General features: G+C 46.0%; 1 protein-coding gene across 6 annotated transcripts in view; it reads left to right on the forward strand.

The window, feature by feature from the left end:
* LOC115175945 (glutamate receptor ionotropic, kainate 5) overlaps positions 1-16,300 on the forward strand; it is a 71,583-nt gene extending 55,283 nt beyond the window's left edge. For 5 of the 6 annotated variants that reach the window (XM_029735611.1, XM_029735610.1, XM_029735608.1 and 2 more), the window contains 9 exons: positions 1,054-1,257; positions 3,404-3,517; positions 5,380-5,489; positions 5,782-5,955; positions 7,326-7,491; positions 9,427-9,652; positions 11,114-11,242; positions 13,304-13,470; positions 14,145-16,300. In XM_029735611.1, the coding sequence (XP_029591471.1) occupies positions 1,054-1,257; positions 3,404-3,517; positions 5,380-5,489; positions 5,782-5,955; positions 7,326-7,491; positions 9,427-9,652; positions 11,114-11,242; positions 13,304-13,470; positions 14,145-14,780 (1,926 nt within the window). In that variant the 3' untranslated portion in view covers positions 14,781-16,300. The remainder of the gene's footprint in view (positions 1-1,053; positions 1,258-3,403; positions 3,518-5,379; positions 5,490-5,781; positions 5,956-7,325; positions 7,492-9,426; positions 9,653-11,113; positions 11,243-13,303; positions 13,471-14,144) is intronic. The other variant, XM_029735607.1, reaches the window with a different exon arrangement.
* The last annotated feature ends 2,520 nt before the right edge of the window (positions 16,301-18,820 follow it).

Consider the following 18,820-nt stretch of genomic DNA (forward strand, 5'->3'; position numbering starts at 1 on the left):
GCTCAAACGGTCAGAAACAGACTCCATGAGGGTGGTATGAGGGCCCGACGTCCACAGGTGGGGGTTGTGCTTACAGTCCAACACCGTGCAGGACGTTTGGCATTTGCCAGAGAACACCAAGATTGGCAAATTCGCCACTGGCGCCCTGTGCTCTTCACAGATGAAAGCAGGTTCACACTGAGCACGTGACAGACGTGACAGAGTCTGGAGATGCCGTGGAGAACGTTCTGCTGCCTGCAACATCCTCCAGCATGACCGGTTTGGCGGTGGGTCAGTCATGGTGTGGGGTGGCATTTCTTTGGGGGGCCGCACAGCCCTCCATGTGCTCGCCAGAGGTAGCCTGACTGCCATTAGGTACCGAGATGAGATCCTCAGACCCCTTGTGAGACCATATGCTGGTGCGGTTGGCCCTGGGTTCCTCCTAATGCAAGACAATGCTAGACCTCATGTGGCTGGAGTGTGTCAGCAGTTCCTGCAAAAGAAAGGCATTGATGCTATGGACTGGCCCGCCCGTTCCCCAGACCTGAATCCAATTGAGCACATCTGGGACATCATGTCTCGCTCCATCCACCAACGCCACGTTGCACCACAGACTGTCCAGGAGTTGGCGGATGCTTTAGTCCAGGTCTGGGAGGAGATCCCTCAGGAGACCATCCGCCACCTCATCAGGAGCATGCCCAGGCGTTGTAGGGAGGTCATACAGGCACGTGGAGGCCACACACACTACGGAGCCTCATTTTGACTTGTTTTAAGGACATTACATCAAAGTTGGATCAGCCTGTAGTGTGGTTTTCCACTTTAATTTTGAGTGTGACTCCAAATCCAGACCTCCATGGGTTGATCAATTGGATTTCCATTGATTCTTTTTGTGTGATTTTGTTGTCAGCACATTCAACTATGTAAAGAAAAAAGTATTTAATAAGATTATTTCTTTCATTCCGATCTAGGATGTGTTGTTTAAGTGTTCCCTTTATTTTTTTGAGCAGTATATATATATATTTTTTTAAATCAACACGTTTCGGGTAAATGCCTTTTGATTTCCTTCTATTGCAGGAGAACCCGTATGTGATGCATAAGTCCAACTACCAGGAGCTGCAGGGAAACGACCGGTACCAGGGCTTCTGTGTGGACATGTTAAGAGAGCTGTCGGACATGTTGAAGTTCTCCTTCAGGATCAAGCTGGTGGATGACGGGCTGTACGGAGCGCCTGAACCAAACGGTTCCTGGACAGGCATGGTGGGAGAGCTCATCAATAGGGTAAGCGCACACATGCACACACTCTCACACACATGCACACACTCTCACGCACACACACATGCACACACACACACTCTCACACACACACACACACACACACTTTCACGCACACACACATGCACACACATGCACACACACACACACTCTCACGCACACACACACACACACACACACACACATGCACACACGCACACACAAACACCATCCAGACGACTGGCTGTAATGGTGGGTCAATAGCGTGGGTCTTCAATCAGTCAAAGTCAGCCGTAAATAATCACCATGGTAACTAAGGAGAAGCCTGGTTAAAATCCTTGGTCTTGGAGAACTACAGGGATGTCTGGCTTTGCCCCAGCTCGGCACTACAATACCTGATACAGTTCATCTAAGTTGTGATGATTAGTTGATTTATTTGATCAGGTGTTAGTGCTGGGATGGAAGCTCTCTAGTACCGTGGTTGGTGACCACTGATCAAAGTCTGCTAATCGTCGTGCTAACCTGTAGCTGTTAGTGGTATAAAACTGGTGGCTTTCAGACCACAGTCAGAGCTAGTGTTTCAACATTCAGTTAACTTTCCCCAAATTCCCTTTTTCCAAAAATCCTGGTTGGAGGATTCCCAGATTTCTTGCTTATTTAATTGCAGGAATCTTCCAATCAGGATTTTCTGGAAAACTGGGGAATTTGGGGAAAGTAACCAGAATTTCAAGTCAATGAATCTCAACTCTCCCGTAAATATTCTCTTGCGATAGCAGCTGACGCAGCAAAATATATTGGAATCCGCAAGGCACTCAAAGCTCTTTCAACTGCTCTTGCCGTAACAACAGCAACAGCGTCTACCGTTTCTATTTTGTTTGTGGCTGCGAAGGATATTTTGGCCACAACGCCACAGACCCACCCGTTATTTTACCACACTTGCTGTTGCCATAACATCGTTTTGAGCTAATGTTGCCACCACTCAAAACGACAACTGCAATTACTGATGCTATCTGTGTGGCCCTATCTCGACTCCCGATAGTGTCTCATAACGCTGTTACTGATAATGGTAATGATGATGATGATGACGTCTGTAATGACCTTGTGTGAGTGGGGCTGGTGGGGTAGTGGAGCCATGCTTGACCCAACCTACTCGTTAAGAGAATCATCAAATGTCTCTGGCGCACGCGCGCACGCACACCACACACATGCACTCATGTGGAGTGAACACACTCTTGGTGGCACACACGGGGAGAGACACACTAATGGAGCCCTCACACACGCACACACACGCACAAGGTTATGTAAATTCCATGAAAACACGCACACTCTCACTTAATTTTTAAATAAGCATCGTTATGCAATAACCACACACACATACACACACACACACACACACACACACACAAACTAACATTCCCTAAACACTTCATTGAATAACACACTTACCCACCCCCCCCTCTCCCGCTCTTCTCTCCTGCTACTGCCTGATGAAAGTGGGTGAAACTCGTTAATGAGTATGTCCTCATTAATCAATTAATATGTAATTAAGGAACAGAGAGGTGTCTGGGGTCTTGTTTTTGTTGGATCAGCCATGCACTCTATGATGACTCTGTCCTTTATGGTGTTTCCTTCCCCTCTCCTTCCTCTCTACCTCGCTCTTGAAGAATCTTCCCCTCCTCTTACACTACAGAGTCTACACTCACCCCTGCAGAACAAACGTTCTATATGTCAAGACTGCTTTCAAGTTCTCCTCGATAACCCCAATTGACCCCTTTTTTAATCTGTATCTCTCCATCTCTCTGCTCTCACTTCCTCTTTCTTCGACTCCCCTCTGTCTTATATCTGTCACCCTCTATATTTTTCTCTCGCTCTGTTGTTTTCTCTCTCTTTCTCTGTATTTTCTCCCTCCCTCCCTCTCGCTGTCTTTCTTTCTCATTCTTTCTCTCTCTATCTATCTCTCTCTCTCCCCCTTCTTTCTCTCCATTTCTCTCGCTCTCTCTCTCCCCCCTTCTCTCTCTCTCTCTCTCGCTCCCCCCTTCTCTCACTTTCTCACTTCCTCTCTCTCCCCCTTCTCACTCTCTTTATTTCTCTCTCTATTGCTCTCTCTCTCTCTCTCCTGTCTCTCTCTCGCACTCTCTAACCCCCTATCCATCTCCATCCCTCTCTCCTACAGAAAGCAGACTTGGCGGTAGCTGGGTTCACCATCACCTCAGAGAGGGAGAAGGTCATAGATTTCTCCAAACCCTTCATGTCTCTGGGCATCAGCATCCTGTACAGAGTCCATTTGGTAAGATGACCACAGAGACAAATCCATTAAGTTATGATTTATCACTATGGGTAAGGCACTGCCATTGACTACAGATTATGTGTGCTGTACTATGTTGGTGCTTTTCCACTGTGGGAGTTGGTGCTCTTCCCATGTCCTTAGTGTCAGTTCTAGCTTATGAAAACGCAATTTCCCCAGTATAACATTTGGTCTGATTCGATAATACCAGAAGGTCTTGGAAAGCCTCAGGCTGGACCTGGGCTGCAGTGGAAAATGCACCGTTTTGTACATTGTTCCCTATATGGCTTAGTTGTTACTACCTCGGGTAACACTTCATCTGTTTATAGACCATTATAAAATGGCTTGTAAACTGTCTATCAGCTGTGGATGTATTTAGTAACATTGGCGAGTACAATGCATAAATCATTTATTATGAGGACACGTAATCATATACAAGTCAATACAATGAATAGGCCTGTATTCAAACATTAGCTTAATGATTATAAACAGTTCATAAGCAGACCTTAAACTAAAGTGTCACCCAACCGTATTCATCCAAAAAGCAATTTTCATATATGGACAACAAACAAGCCACATTACTCTGTAGCAGGGTATCCTTATGGAAATGTGGCGCCGGGCATTTGACTGGCAACATTGTAATTTACCGGAGATTTGAGAAACGTACCTGACCCATATGCATTGTGTGCGTAACCTAATTAGGGCGTCCACCCACGCTGCTCAGAATGACAGAAATCCCTTTTAGATGACGGTAATTCATATTTAACTGAACATGCAAGTCGAGGATGCAACGTGCGCTTCCTTCTTACCAAATTCTGATGGACACCGAAGATGTTCGGGGGAAATGTCCACGTTTACTTTTCCTCAGCCAACAACACGAGTAACGAACAGCAAAATCACTAACCTATGTAAATATATTATCCCCCATACTAGAAAAGTTGATGAATTCTATTGGTCAGTTGGTCGAGAAAGAAATAGCCTATTCCAAACAGACTCTGGGACGGCTGTGGGATGATACATCTCAAATTCATACAACCAGTAAAATAAAAAGAAAGTCTGCAACAGATCAGAACGTTTAGCTTTAAATGTTGACCAACTATTATTTATTCACATTATAAGCGCAGCAATGCGCACAAGGCAGTAGGCTACGTGCCCATGTTCGTTCCAAGATGTGTGTAGCGCTGATGAAGCAAGCCTGCCTTCCGTTGCGTTTTAACTAGCAGCGCTGGCCTGACCGATTTTCAGCTCATTGGCTCTGTATATGTATGCTATAAGCAAGCGTGTGATTAATACGACGCATAACGAATATACTGTACACATGAGCCAATTTCATTTCACAAAAGTATGCAAATGAGCCTATAGACCGATAAGCCTGCCCAGTCAAATGCATTTCCATCGACTGGTATGTCCATCAATGAATAGGCTAAAAAGGATCATTTTACGATGTTTTTTTTATTTATTTATAAGCTTTTTTATAGGCCAAAAGCCGGCTATTACCAGCTAACGGAAACCCAGCTCTGTAGTCTAGTATATTCCATCCCCCAAGGGTTTACAGAGCATGCAGGAAAACCATTATCAATTTAATTACTCAAGCTGTCCTGAGTCGTATTCATTAGGCACCAAATGGAAGAAAACAGCAGAAACAGTGAGGGACTACCTGAACTTGTCCAATAAGAAACACTTTTCATCTTCTATTGCAAAACCTTTTGTTACATTGTGCCCTGGTGGATATGGTCCTGTACTCACATTGCCCAATCTGTAATGAAATCAATGCCAATTCTTTGTCCCCTTGTGTTTGAAATCTGAACTGCACCATCTGGTATTGATCTCCGTTAACACCATCTTTGTCTTCATCCTCCAATCAGGGACGGAAGCCAGGTTATTTCTCCTTCCTGGACCCGTTCTCTCCAGCCGTGTGGCTCTTCATGCTCCTGGCCTACCTGGCTGTCAGCTGTGTGCTCTTCCTAGCCGCCAGGTAACTAACTACGCCACCTACTGGGCTGGGGGACACCTCAACGTGCATACACTCTAGATAGAGTAGCCTGGTGCCTATGCAGCACGAACAGATCAGGGACCAGGTTATACAAAGGTCGCATCTTATATCTAATGTGGCTCTAAATCTCCGTTCCCTCATCTACTTATCTAATAGAGAGGTTATGAAATGCAATTTTGGGGACCCCTTTTCACTCATTTAGAGATGATGCTATTATGTATAAATCATACGTTGAAGACTAAATAGTCCACCCTTCTCGCTGTTTACCTCCCAGGTTGAGTCCCTATGAGTGGTACAACCCTCACCCGTGTCTGATGGGGCGCAAGGACATGCTGGAGAACCAGTACACCCTGGGCAACAGCCTGTGGTTCCCTGTGGGAGGCTTCATGCAGCAGGGCTCTGAGATTATGCCCCGCGCACTGTCCACACGCTGCGTCTCCGGGGTCTGGTGAGTATGTATGGGTTGTGTGGGAGGGAGGTTGCGGGTGGGTGTGGGTGCGCGTGTGTGGCTAGCTACAGTATCAACTTCTGTATTACTTCCTCCTCCACTTTACTCTTCTCCCAAAGCTACTGTTCATCAGATCAACCAGATGGCAGTCATATACTAATGGGAATTATATTATACCGCATTATACAACGGGTGGGTCTAATCCTGGATGCTGATTGGTTAAAACTGCATTCCAGCCGGTGTCTATTCCACAAATTACCCCCGGCTAAATCTATGACGTTAAAATTCCTATTTACTCTGTTCCATCTGACTGCGGAATCCACTGTCTAATCAGCCCAGCCAGGCAATTTATACACTAGATGTACATGGTAAAATGCATCTAGACATTATCTCCTATTGGTAATGACCTTGTTGTTATAACCTAATTGTGCCAATAAATCCTCCAAACGACGGCTTTTCACTGAAGTATACTCTTAGAAAAAAGGTTTCCAAAAGGGCTATTCGGCTGTCCCCATAGGAGAACCCTTTTTGGTTCCAGGTAGAACCTTTTTGGGTTCCAGGTAGAACCCTTTTGGGTTCCATGTAGAACCCTCTGTGGAAATGGTTCTACATGGAACCCAAAAGAGTTCTATCTGGAACCAAAAGATTTCTACCTGGAACCAAAAAGGGTTCTTCAAAGGGTTCTCCTATGGGGACAGCCGAAGAACCCTTTTAGGGTATAGATAGAAAAAAATATGCTAAGAGTGTATTTCACCAAACCTCACCCCTTTTTACTTTAGTTAGTTAGCTCCATTAACTCTGAATTGTCTTGATACTGCAATGCACTGTTCAGAATAAAACGGTGTTCAACCTAAAGGGTAAAGTAGTCGTTTTTTGGATAATTATGTAGATGCTCAGACAATCAACAAACGTTCCGTTAGATCAGTGCAACTGGAACTGTTGACATGAAAACAGTTGACAGCACTATGTGAATGGAAGGATTTCAACAATTTGTCATTTGACCTTTACAAAGATTCAGAACAAGAGCAACACTTTAAGGTGTAATATAATGCGGTGGTGGACTGGACACATATGAAGCCAATTTCTGGACTAGGGTTGCAAAAGTCTGCTAATTTACCCAAGTTACCCAGGTTTTCCAGAAATCCTGGGTGGAAGATTCCAAGAATCAGTCAGGAATAAGGAGTGAATAAACAGGAAATGCAACCATGATTTCTCGAAAACCTGCACATTTTGGGAAAGCTACCGTAATTCTGCAACACTATTCTGGACTAACAACTGGGACCATATAGGTTGCCTTTTTAGCCCAGGAGTAGGCTTAACTTTGCCATAGCGTAACTTGTGATAATATGCCTGTCCTCTGTCCCTCCCAGGTGGGCGTTCACTCTAATCATCATCTCCTCCTACACGGCCAACCTGGCAGCTTTCCTTACAGTTCAGAGGATGGAGGTGCCCATCGAGTCTCCTGACGACCTGGCTGACCAGACCAACATCCAGTATGGTACCATCCAAGGAGGCTCCACCATGACCTTCTTCATGGTATGGATTGTGTGTGTGTGGGCACCCCAGGTGTATTTGATGGGGCTTCCTGTGTAAATGATGGGGTTCTCCTGTGTAATTGATGGGGGGGTTCCTGTGTAATTGATGGGGGGTCCTATGTATTTTATGGGGGGTTCCTGTGTAATTGATGGGGGGTTCCTGTGTATTTGATGGGAGGTTCCTGTGTATTTGATGGGGGTTCCTGTGTATTTGATGGGGGGTCCTGTGTATTTGATGGGGGGTTCCTGTGTAGTTGATGGGGGGTTCCTGTGTATTTGATGGGGGGGTCCTGTGTATTTGATGGAGGGTCCTGTGTATTTGATAGGGGTTCCTGTGTATTTGATGGGGGGTCCTGTGTATTTGATGGGGGTTCCTGTGTATTTGATGGGGGGTTCCTGTGTAATTGATGGGGGTTACTGTGTATTTGATGGGGAGTTCCTGTGTATTTGATGGGGGGTTCCTGTGTATTTGATGGGGGGTTCCTGTGTATTTGATGGGGGGTCCTGTGTATTTGATGGGGGGTCCTGTGTATTTGATGGGGGGTTCCTGTGTAGTTGATGGGGGGTTCCTGTGTATTTGATGGGGGGGTCCTGTGTATTCGATGGGGGGGTCCTGTGTATTTGATGGGGGGGTCCTGTGTATTTGATGGGGGGGTCCTGTGTATTTGATTGGGGGGGTCCTGTGTATTTGATGGAGGGTCCTGTGTATTTGATAGGGGTTCCTGTGTATTTGATGGGGGGTCCTGTGTATTTGATGGGGGTTCCTGTGTATTTGATGGGGGGTTCCTGTGTAATTGATGGGGGTTACTGTGTATTTGATGGGGAGTTCCTGTGTATTTGATGGGGGGTTCCTGTGTATTTGATGGGGGGTTCCTGTGTATTTGATGGGGGGTCCTGTGTATTTGATGGGGGGTCCTGTGTATTTGATGGGGGGTCCTGTGTAATTGATGGGGGGGTTCCTGTGTAATTGATGGGGGGTCCTATGTATTTTATGGGGGGTTCCTGTGTAATTGATGGGGGGTTCCTGTGTATTTGATGGGGGTTCCTGTGTATTTGATGGGGGGTTCCTGTGTAATTGATGGGGGTTACTGTGTATTTGATGGGGAGTTCCTGTGTATTTGATGGGGGGTTCCTGTGTATTTGATGGGGGGTTCCTGTGTATTTGATGGGGGGTCCTGTGTATTTGATGGGGGGGTCCTGTGTATTTGATGGGGGGTCCTGTGTAATTGATGGGGGGGTTCCTGTGTAATTAATGGGGGGTCCTATGTATTTTATGGGGGGTTCCTGTGTAATTGATGGGGGGTTCCTGTGTATTTGATGGGAGGTTCCTGTGTATTTCATGGGGGTTCCTGTGTATTTGATGGGGGGGTCCTGTGTATTTGATGGGGGGGTCCTGTGTATTTGATGGGGGGGTCCTGTGTATTTGATTGGGGGGTCCTGTGTATTTGATGGGGGGTCTGTGTATTTGATGGGGGGTCCTGTGTATTTGATGGGGGGTCCTGTGTATTTGATGGGGGGTTCCTGTGGAATTGATGGGGGTTACTGTGTATTTGATGGGGAGTTCCTGTATATTTGATGGGGGGTTCCTGTGTATTTGATGGGGGGTTCCTGTGTATTTGATGGGGGGTCCTGTGTATTTGATGGGGGGGTCCTGTGTATTTGATGGGGGGTCCTGTGTATTTGATTGGGGGGGTCCTGTGTATTTGATTGGGGGGGGTCCCTGTGTATTTGATTGGGGTTCCTGTGTATTTGATGGGGGGGTCCTGTGTATTTGATGGGGGTTCCTGTGTATTTGATGGGGGGTCCTGTGTATTTGATGGGGGTTCCTGTGTATTTGATAGGGGGTACGTGTCTTTGAGACGCAATGTATCACAAAAGGTTAGCACTTTCCCCCTTCTTTTCTTGCCATGACAACCTTCAACACACCTATAAACAGAACTCACGCTACCAGACGTACCAGCGCATGTGGAACTACATGCATTCCAAGCAGCCCAGTGTGTTTGTGAAGAGCACAGAAGAAGGCATCGCCCGCGTGGTCAACTCTAAATACGCCTTCCTGATGGAAAGCACCATGAACGAGTACCACCGCCGCCTCAACTGTAACCTCACCCAAATAGGAGGTCTGCTCGACACCAAGGGCTACGGCATTGGCATGCCCCTGGGTGAGTGGAGAGGGGGGGAGAGAGCGAGAGAGTACTTCACCCAGATAGAAGGCCTGCTTGACACCAAGGGCTACGGTTTTAGACCCTAACCACCAGGTGCTCTCTTCTTATTTGATGCAGTTCCATCTAATTTACCATGTTATTACACCTTGACTTTATCACCCTCCCCCTCGCTGTCTCATTTCATTTTGATGATCAAAATAAATGTAACCTTACATGTTCTTGCTGGAGGCCCACTTTAATATCAAACCCACATGGTTCAGATTGATTCCTGGCTACATATCACAGCCTTGGGGCAAATGACCATATAGGTCACTCTGTTTTAGCCTCCCATCATATCTGCCATCTCTTTCATCTGTTAAGCCCTCGAATCTATCATCAAACAATTCCATTCCATAGAAAAGCATTTTTCCCCCCAAGAATTCCCAGAATTTCCAAACATCAAAGTAGGCCTCAGAGCTATCCGATTTCCCCCAAGGACTTACCAGGGATAACATTTTTCCTCTTTCTTTCATCAACATGCCTTTAAGTTGCCCTCCAGCCCAAAGGTCAGAAATAACACACATCTCATCATCCATCTTCTTTTTTTCAAAGCCAGTCGCCATGGCTACAGTTGCTTTTTACTCGGCAGCCTTGATATTACACAAGCAGGTGGTTCTCAACGAAAGACTCAAGGACCGACTTGGATCCTTGTTTTTTTAAATGTGTGTGTATATATATATATATATATATATATATATATGTCTTTACTCCAGCTATGTGTGAGCTCTTTCACCTTCCCTATTAGCCGGGGGTGGAACGCTTGGGAACAGAGGTCCCAAAGTCAAAATCTCAGAGGGAACATTTTGACATTTAACATTTTAGTTTGCTTTGTTAGCGGAGATCCATCTGTGAAGTTCCCAGAGTGATTTCCCCAGGTTCCACCCCAGCTAACTAGCCTATTACTGCATATTAACAGTATGTCTGGCTGGCCCACCTTACAACCTCTGACTTGGTATTTGTTGCGTTGACACAACAGCATGGATGTCAACTTCTAAGGTTACAGTTGGCTCACATGTAGTGCAGAGTTCCAATTATACATGGTTCACTCACTCACCCCTCCCTCTCTTTCTTTCTCCATCACCCTGTTCTCTACTTCTTTGTTAAGCCCTCTTTACTCCCAATCCTGTCTTGCTTCCTCGTTCCGTCTTGATTCGATTCAATTCAATGAACTTTATTGGCACGATAAGTCACTATCTTTTATTGCCAAGCAAGGACACAGGAAGTTAAATCAATAAGAGGACTTGGCGATACACAATGAATAGTAAATACAATTAAAAATACAGTAATATTGTTCTCTCTCTCTTTCTCTCCTTCTCTCCCTTGTCTGTCTGTTTCTCTCTCTCCCTCTCTCCATTCCTCCCTCTCTCTGTAACTCTCTCTCTCCCTCCCGCCCTCTACCTCTCTCCACCTCTTCCCCAGGCTCGCCGTTTAAAGAGGAGATCACTCTGGGGGTGTTGCAGCTGGCAGAGAACAACAGACTGGAGATCCTGAAGAGGAGGTGGTGGGAGGGGGGGCAGTGCCCCAAGGAGGAGGACCACCGAGCCAAGGGTGGGTACAGCACCACCTGTGCCAGTAGTTTTTATTTTATTTAACCTTTATTTAACCAGGAAGTCCCATTGCGGTCAGAAGACTTTTTTTATCGCAAAGGGAGACCTGTCAAGGTACCAGCGCTAATGATCAGAGGCCCTATGTATTAAGGGGGCCCTATGACTGCTCATCTAGGATCAGTTTTTCTTTTTTGATCATAATCAATAAGATTACATGGACAGGGAGCACCTGATCCTAGATCAGCACTCCTACTCTGAGACGCTTGATACATACGACTAGTGGTCTCCAATGAAACACTCGGTAGGACACTAACCCTCACACACCCTCACAACCCAGCATATACCTTGAATGAGGCTAGTAAATATGCAACATTTCCATCCAGAGTGGATCTCCGTCAGGTCCTAGTCTTGGAGGTGCTCTGAAACGTTTATACGGACACCCGCATTCATCTTTTTAACGAGCGCCCAGCATTCCCATTTTTAACGAGCGCCCAGCAACCGTCATTTGAACTTTGCCATTAGAATCTATACTTATTGCTGAGATAATGTTCATTTGTTCCAAGCCAGCTGCTATGCAGTCACATTAGAATTGCACGCTACTAATGCACAAAATACAATTTGTACACAATACAATGTGAACATTTCCTCAAGTAGTATTAAGCACTTGTTTCTTAGATACTTATAAAGTCAATGTTTTTTGGTGTCACAGAAGAGTGGACACAAGTGAATTGGTAAATGTAGCCCATTCTATTCCCATCACAATGTCTCACGGCTGGAAAATCCATTTGCTTTAGATATGTGTGTACTTGATCTAATTGTGATTATGTGTGTGTGAGTGTGTGTGAATATGTCGGGTTTATTTTGCCTCAACTTTAAAGATGGAATCTGCAGTAGGGGGAAACGGCGCCACTGTCTGCCCCAGCAGAGGTGACGAGTCTAGCGCAATGTGGGGAAAAAAGAATTTGCAGTACATATTCGGCTGTTCTATCGGACATGCAGTGATGTCTGAGAAAAAAAAACTGTGTTCGTTGTTTGCAATAACTTCTTTGTTGTTGTAATATCACACACAGACTTGGCAGTTTCACCATGAAGGGTTCCAGCATTAAGAACAAACCCCATTTGGAAGATTTATTTAATTACTGCTACGATTACCGCATTTTACCAGGGGGAAATAAGTGTGTGTGTGTGTGTGTGTGTGAGCATATTTTCCTTGCCTGTGTGGTAGACATTTCCCCTTTTCCAAAATATTTCTTATTTTCATTTCTGCAGTTTCATTTTCACATCTGCTACCCCTTCTCCCATTCAAAATGCTTAGATAGCTACAAGCAACAGACTGGACGATACAGAAGAAGACAGAGGACGCTAGATGTCGTTTGTGTGTTGCACCTTAGGCAGCCCACACTCGACATAGAGTAGGTTCCCAAATGGTGCCCTATTCCCTATATAGTGCACTACTTTCAACCAGAGGCCTATGGGTGAATAGGGCACCATTTGGGACACGGGCACAGTGGTACGAGTTTTGATTGAGTCATCCATTGGACAAATAAGTGCCCTCGGGTTAAAGCCGGGAGACTTGAGCCTTTTCCTGAAACACTCGACCTAACAAGGGTACTTGCACAGAGCATCCTTATGAAACATTTTGAAGATAAGAAGCATATGAAACCTTCATGTCGAATATTCTGGCTGAAAAATAGAAAGCCAAAGGTGACTCTTGTGGTCGATTGACTTATTAAGTCAATGAATGCAGACTTGTTGAATTGCACACAGACACACACACACACACACACACACACACACACACACACACACACACACACACACACACACACCACACTCTCTGTAGGGACATTATGCTGCAAGGTTCATCAAGCTTTTCTCCCCCTTAGACTTTGTATAGAGAGTATTAGAGGGCTCTGATGGTCCTGTTGCAGCTATTTCTTTGTGCACATTTGCCTATGTTTCCCATATGTGTGTTCCAGTGTATGGGTCAACACACAGCCCTACCATTACCCCTCTATCCGTGTGTTAGAACTGCGTGTATAATGCATCGTTTCCTCCCCAGGTCTGGGCATGGAGAACATCGGGGGCATCTTCGTGGTGTTGATCTGTGGCCTCATCATCGCCGTGTTCGTGGCCATCATGGAGTTTGTTTGGTCCACCCGCCGCTCGGCAGAGACAGACGAGGTACGCCCTCACTGCTGCCCCGGGCGAAACCACAGAAACCCTCCAGTAGGTTACTATGGCAACACACCTCCCGGTGTGCAGTGCAGTGCAGTGAGTGTTGTGCTTTGGTGTCGACGTGTTGATGTGTACATGGCTGCAAGCAAACAAAGGGTGATGGTCGATGTCTGCGTTTCCATTCTTCTCCTCTTTTTTTCCGCTCTCTAAGCTGTCTGTGATTCAGTGCTCTCTCCCCCTCTCTTTCGCTCTCTATCCCTCACTCCTCTGTCTCTCTCGCTCTCTGTGTTTGCCATTGTTATTCCGCCTGCTAGTCCTTTGTGTCGTTTTATTTCATTGGTGTCTGGGTAAAACGCTGTTTGTGACTTTCATTTGCTCCTGCTTTATCTCCGCCTGCTGCTCTGTTTGTTTTTGTGATTCCGGTTTCAGTTGTCTCCATCTCTATCTTCATTCTCTATTTGAGATCCTTTTGAATATGTGTCAGTGTCACTGGAGGTAGCTACTCATGAGTCGTATTTCCATTGTCCCGGAGGTCACACTGCATTTGTACAGTGCAACAGGTTTAGTTAACCTCGGACGATTTCTCTCGATTTCTCTCGCTCTTTCTCTCCCTCTCACATTCACATTCATCTCCCTATCCCTCCTCTCCGTCTCGCTGTCGTTCTCTGTCTCTCTCTCTCTCTCTCTCTTCCCTCGCTCTAACACTTCTCTTCTCTCTCTCCTAGATGTCAGTGTGTCATGAGATGCTAACCGAGTTCCGCAACGCCATCTCCTGTAAGAAGACCTCACGCTCTCGGCGGCGGCGGCCCTTGGCCAGCACTGGCGGTGTCCTGCGCCACCCCACCCGCCTCCAGCTGGGTGTCCCAAGACCCATCCGCCTAGTCCGCGAGATGCGTCTCAGCAACGGCAAGCTCTACAGTGGCTCGGGCCCCCTGACAGGCGGAGGGGGAGCAGCAGGGGGGGCGTGCGGGGCCGTAGGAGGGGGGCCCTCAGACATGGGCCTGGGGCCACAGCGCCTCCTGGAGGACCATCTGGGCGCCAACACTACGCCGCCCCCTCCCCCGCCCGCCACGGCGCCACCCTCCCGGAGCTGTGCCCACGTGCGGATCTGCCAGGAGTGCCGGCGCATCCAGAACCTGAGGTCGGCATCGTCCTTCTCACGCATCCCGCCCCACCTTGGCCCACAGTCTTCCCTGTCCCTGCCCCGCCTCCCGCCACCCCCGCCCCCCTCCTCCACCGACAGCGATGGGGGTGGCTGCGGCACAGTGAGCCCCAGGCGGCCCAAGCCCACGCCCCCTCCGCGGCCCTTACCCCCGGCCAAGACGCCCACCACAGACCTGCTGCTCGGGAAACAAGACTGAGGAGGAACGGAGGGGTCAGACGTGATAAGAGTCGAAGGTTAAAAGTCGAAGGTCAGGGTATTTGCAGAGAAACGCGTAGGAGCGAGGAGCGGAGGGGGCTGTGAGCTTGTAGCGCATTGACACGGCAGGATCAAACCACTCTGACCCGTTTGAGGGGGTGGCGAAGGGTTCATTCTCCAGATAACGACCCAGTCAACACAGTCCTCTTAAACCAGGAGTCGTGCTAAACAAACTGGACTAGACGGTATATTCAGACACTGAGAGACATCAGGAGAGGCCTTCATGTTGCTCCCTCGCTAGTCTATGCTCTTCAGCCACAGCTCCAAGTCTGTAGTGAGACGGGCATGTTAAACCAACCCATGGTCTCCACGTTGATCTGCTATGCCACAGGCTGTCTATGGAGTAGAAAATAACTTTTGACCACACACGGCCGTTAGCTGCCTACGGTGTATTGAGAGACCATGTGGTGACCGTTCCACTGTATGCATAGACGTGTTCAAGCTGCCTGGTTTGGCTTTTGACCCCTCACTCTTTCACTTGGATCTGGTGGGAGGACTTGACCTATCCCACAAGCGCTGGAGAGGTTCAGGGGACCATAGAGACTTCACACGCGGACACACGTACACAGAAACTCTTGCGCTTAGAGAAGTTGGTTCTCACAAAAAGATGCATATTTTTCCCCAGAGCTGCTGCAAGAGCTTGAACTTTGGAATTCTGGGACATGTAAAACCAGACAATGAAGGAAAAAAAAAGAAGCTTTCTCTGAGTGTAACTCGCCTAATTTATTTTCTATCTTTCTTTCGTTATATATTTGTATTGTCGTCATTGGTTTCTTGGTCACTGTGTAGTTATTGACTCATGTTTTTGGTTTGTCATTAAAGATCCTTGAGAAGCCAATGTGGAGATCATGACCAAATGAGGTCGCTTTCCCACCAATCACAAGCCCGGGAACAAAATTCAAAGGTCAATATCTGAAACATATATTGACAGTACGCCCCAGATCAAATGATTAAATATTACAGTCCATGTTGGTTTGTTACAGTAGCAGTGTGTGACTTTGCTTTTCCACTGCTTTCCAACAAGCCGGTTTTGCCACAGAGTTTTAACGACAGAGTTTGTGTATCGGAGCCCCATCCAATTACAGAAAAACAGAGCCACAGAGCACAGTTTAACAGCACGATACGTTGTGAATCCTTCAAACAGATCAGAATTTAAGAAACTGGATATAAAGAGCGAGGTAAAAGGAATGACAAGAGATAAATTGATGATTATATATAGTTATGCGAAGCAGAATAGGAGAAACGTAATGCACAGTCCTGTCTGGCCAACGGTAAGAGGAAACCTGTGTTAATGTGTGTTCTGTGTGATTCACACGGGGGTCATAAGTTTGTGTGAGTGCGTACGTACAGAGGAAAGGATGGGTCAGAGTGCATTTAGTCATATTTTATGCTTCTTTTTTTCTTTTTTCTTTTTTTTTGTGCTAAATAGATTATTTAAGCAATAAGGCCCGAGAGGGTGTGGTATATGGCCAATATGCCACAGCTAAGGGCTGTTCTTATGCTGTGCCTGGATACAGCCCTTAGCCGTGGTATATTGGCCGTATACCACAAACTCCTAAGGTGCCTTATTGCTATTATAAACTGGATACCAACGTAATTAAATCAGTAAAAATAAACGTTTTGTTAAACCCATGATTTTAATATATTTTTTTTATCTTCATTTAACTAGGCAAGTCAGTTAAGAACAAATTATTATTTACAATGACGGCCGATGAACAGTGGGTTAACTGCCTTGTTCAGGGGCAGAACAACAGATTTTTACCTTGTCAGCTCGGGGATTCGATCTAGCACCCTTCCGGTTACTGGCCCAACGCTCTAACCACTAGGCTACCTGCTGCCCCAATGATATATGGTCTGATATACCATGGCTGTTAGCCAATCAGAATTCAGGGCTCGAACCACACAGTTTATAATAAGAAAATGACGACAAATGTATATTACTATGATTATATTGTTATTATTATTACTATTGAAGTGTGGGGTACTGTAGGAGGGTCACAGTCCTCTTATGTTAAATATATAGACACACAAAGTTATTTGGAATAAAAAAAAACTGTATACAAACATCTGAATCTGGTGTCTTTGCATATGTCCGTGCCTGTGTGCGCATGAACATGAAGTGATTTCAAATCGCAAAGTTACCCGTTTCTGCTAGCTCTTGTTGTGTCGTTGTTGGTCTGTCGCACAGGATGTTGGGGCACTGCACTGACACAGCCATACAAGTCTTGAGAGTCTGTAAAAATCGACAAGTAGCACGGCATTTTCCCCGTCACTAGAAGGGTTTCAGACGTCCTGGATGGATTTGTTTCATTTGGGGACACTAGTCCTTTTGATGACAGCCGTTGTATTAAATAATATTGCGTGGATTTGATCTATCTTGCCACTCCATATTAAGACCTTGAAGAAGGCGCAGTGATGCCGAAACGTTGGTAAATACCCAATAAATGACTGGGAGTTTATATATGGATTGTGCGACTCTCTTTATTTTGATAGTTTATTCGCCGTTAGTCAGCACCTCGGCACAAAATACTTTTTCTGGGTGTGCACCAGCTCCTGTTTTCTTTATTTCACTCCATATTAATGCCCATGAATTTGGAATGAGATGTTCTGACGAGCAGGTGTCCACATACTTTTGGTCATGTGGTGTAGTTTAGGCTTATTGTTTATTTGCTGTTCTCCATTACACACTTGTATGCTAAAGTAAAACTGGTTTCTCTCCGGATGCTGCAACGGAGGGCGATGTGTTTGCAGTACTGGGAAAGAACGTCACGTTCATACCGCCCTAAAACCCTCAGATGTGGTCAACTTTATCACTGCGGGATGGAATTTCAACGGCGGCAGTGTACAAGGTTGTCACGCTCAGAGGAGAGAAAGTTGGCGCTGGCTACGCAGGAAGAGCGTCACTGAATTCATCTACCTGCGTCCAGACACTTGGACCTTTGATGACGACGGACAGCGAGGATTATTCAGTGACCATTGACACTGAATTTGGTGTAAGCCTAACCGGTAAAACCAGCCTCAGAGTAATTGCCTTGTAGTCCTAAAAAACGGAAATGAGTTACCTCTGGTTTGTTCAGCCATTCCTATGGGGAAAGAATAAGGTTTTGGGATAAACACCAAAAATAAGGACTGAGGTTTATTATATAAATGCTTTAAAAATCACAAAGAGTGACTTCGGCTGATGAAAATGATCTCACAGAACAAAACGTATAAGATCTCCTAAGCCTGTGTTTTAACACAGACCTTATTTTCTTTTTTCCAAAAATGCCATTCCTTCCCACATAGGCTTTGTCTAACAAACCGTGGCGGAGTTGGTGCCTACAAGAAGATGCCATTACTATTTCAATATGTATGTCCTCATCAACTTCTTGCCCTCCTCATCACTTCTTCTCCCATGCACCATTTTCTACCTCTTCTCTCCCCTCCCGTCAGAACCCTTCTCCAACCAGGTGGTGTGTTCAGGTTGCCCAGTTTGGCTTTCAACCTTCTCTCTCTCTCTCTTTCACTTGGATCTGATGGGAGGACTTGACCTGTCCCACACGCCCCGAAGACGTTCAGGGGACACACACACATACACAAACAAACAGACAGAGAGACTGTAACAGAACTATTGTACTACATTACTACAGTGCTTACTACAAGTATTTTCTATGTACTAACTGTATTATGAAATATTTAGAACATAGACACAAAGGTATTTAGAATAAATATTAACTCTAGACAAACTACTATATCTGGCTTTATGTCTGTTTTTGTGTGCAAACATGTTTTTATTTGGGATCGAAAGATTTGATAGATTTTCACTGTATAGCATCCCCTTGCCAACCTTCAGCTTCTTTTACCACAGTCTCACACAGTATGAGGTCATCACTAATCTGACTCAGGATCAGCTAACAGTGTAATACAGCCACTCCACACTGGAGTATGTTATACTAACCTCTGCTGCTGAGTGTCAGTATAGTCAAGGCATAGAGGCAAACA

This window comes from Salmo trutta, chromosome 36 (genome assembly GCF_901001165.1).
Source record: "Salmo trutta chromosome 36, fSalTru1.1, whole genome shotgun sequence".
NCBI classification, from domain to species: domain Eukaryota; kingdom Metazoa; phylum Chordata; class Actinopteri; order Salmoniformes; family Salmonidae; genus Salmo; species Salmo trutta.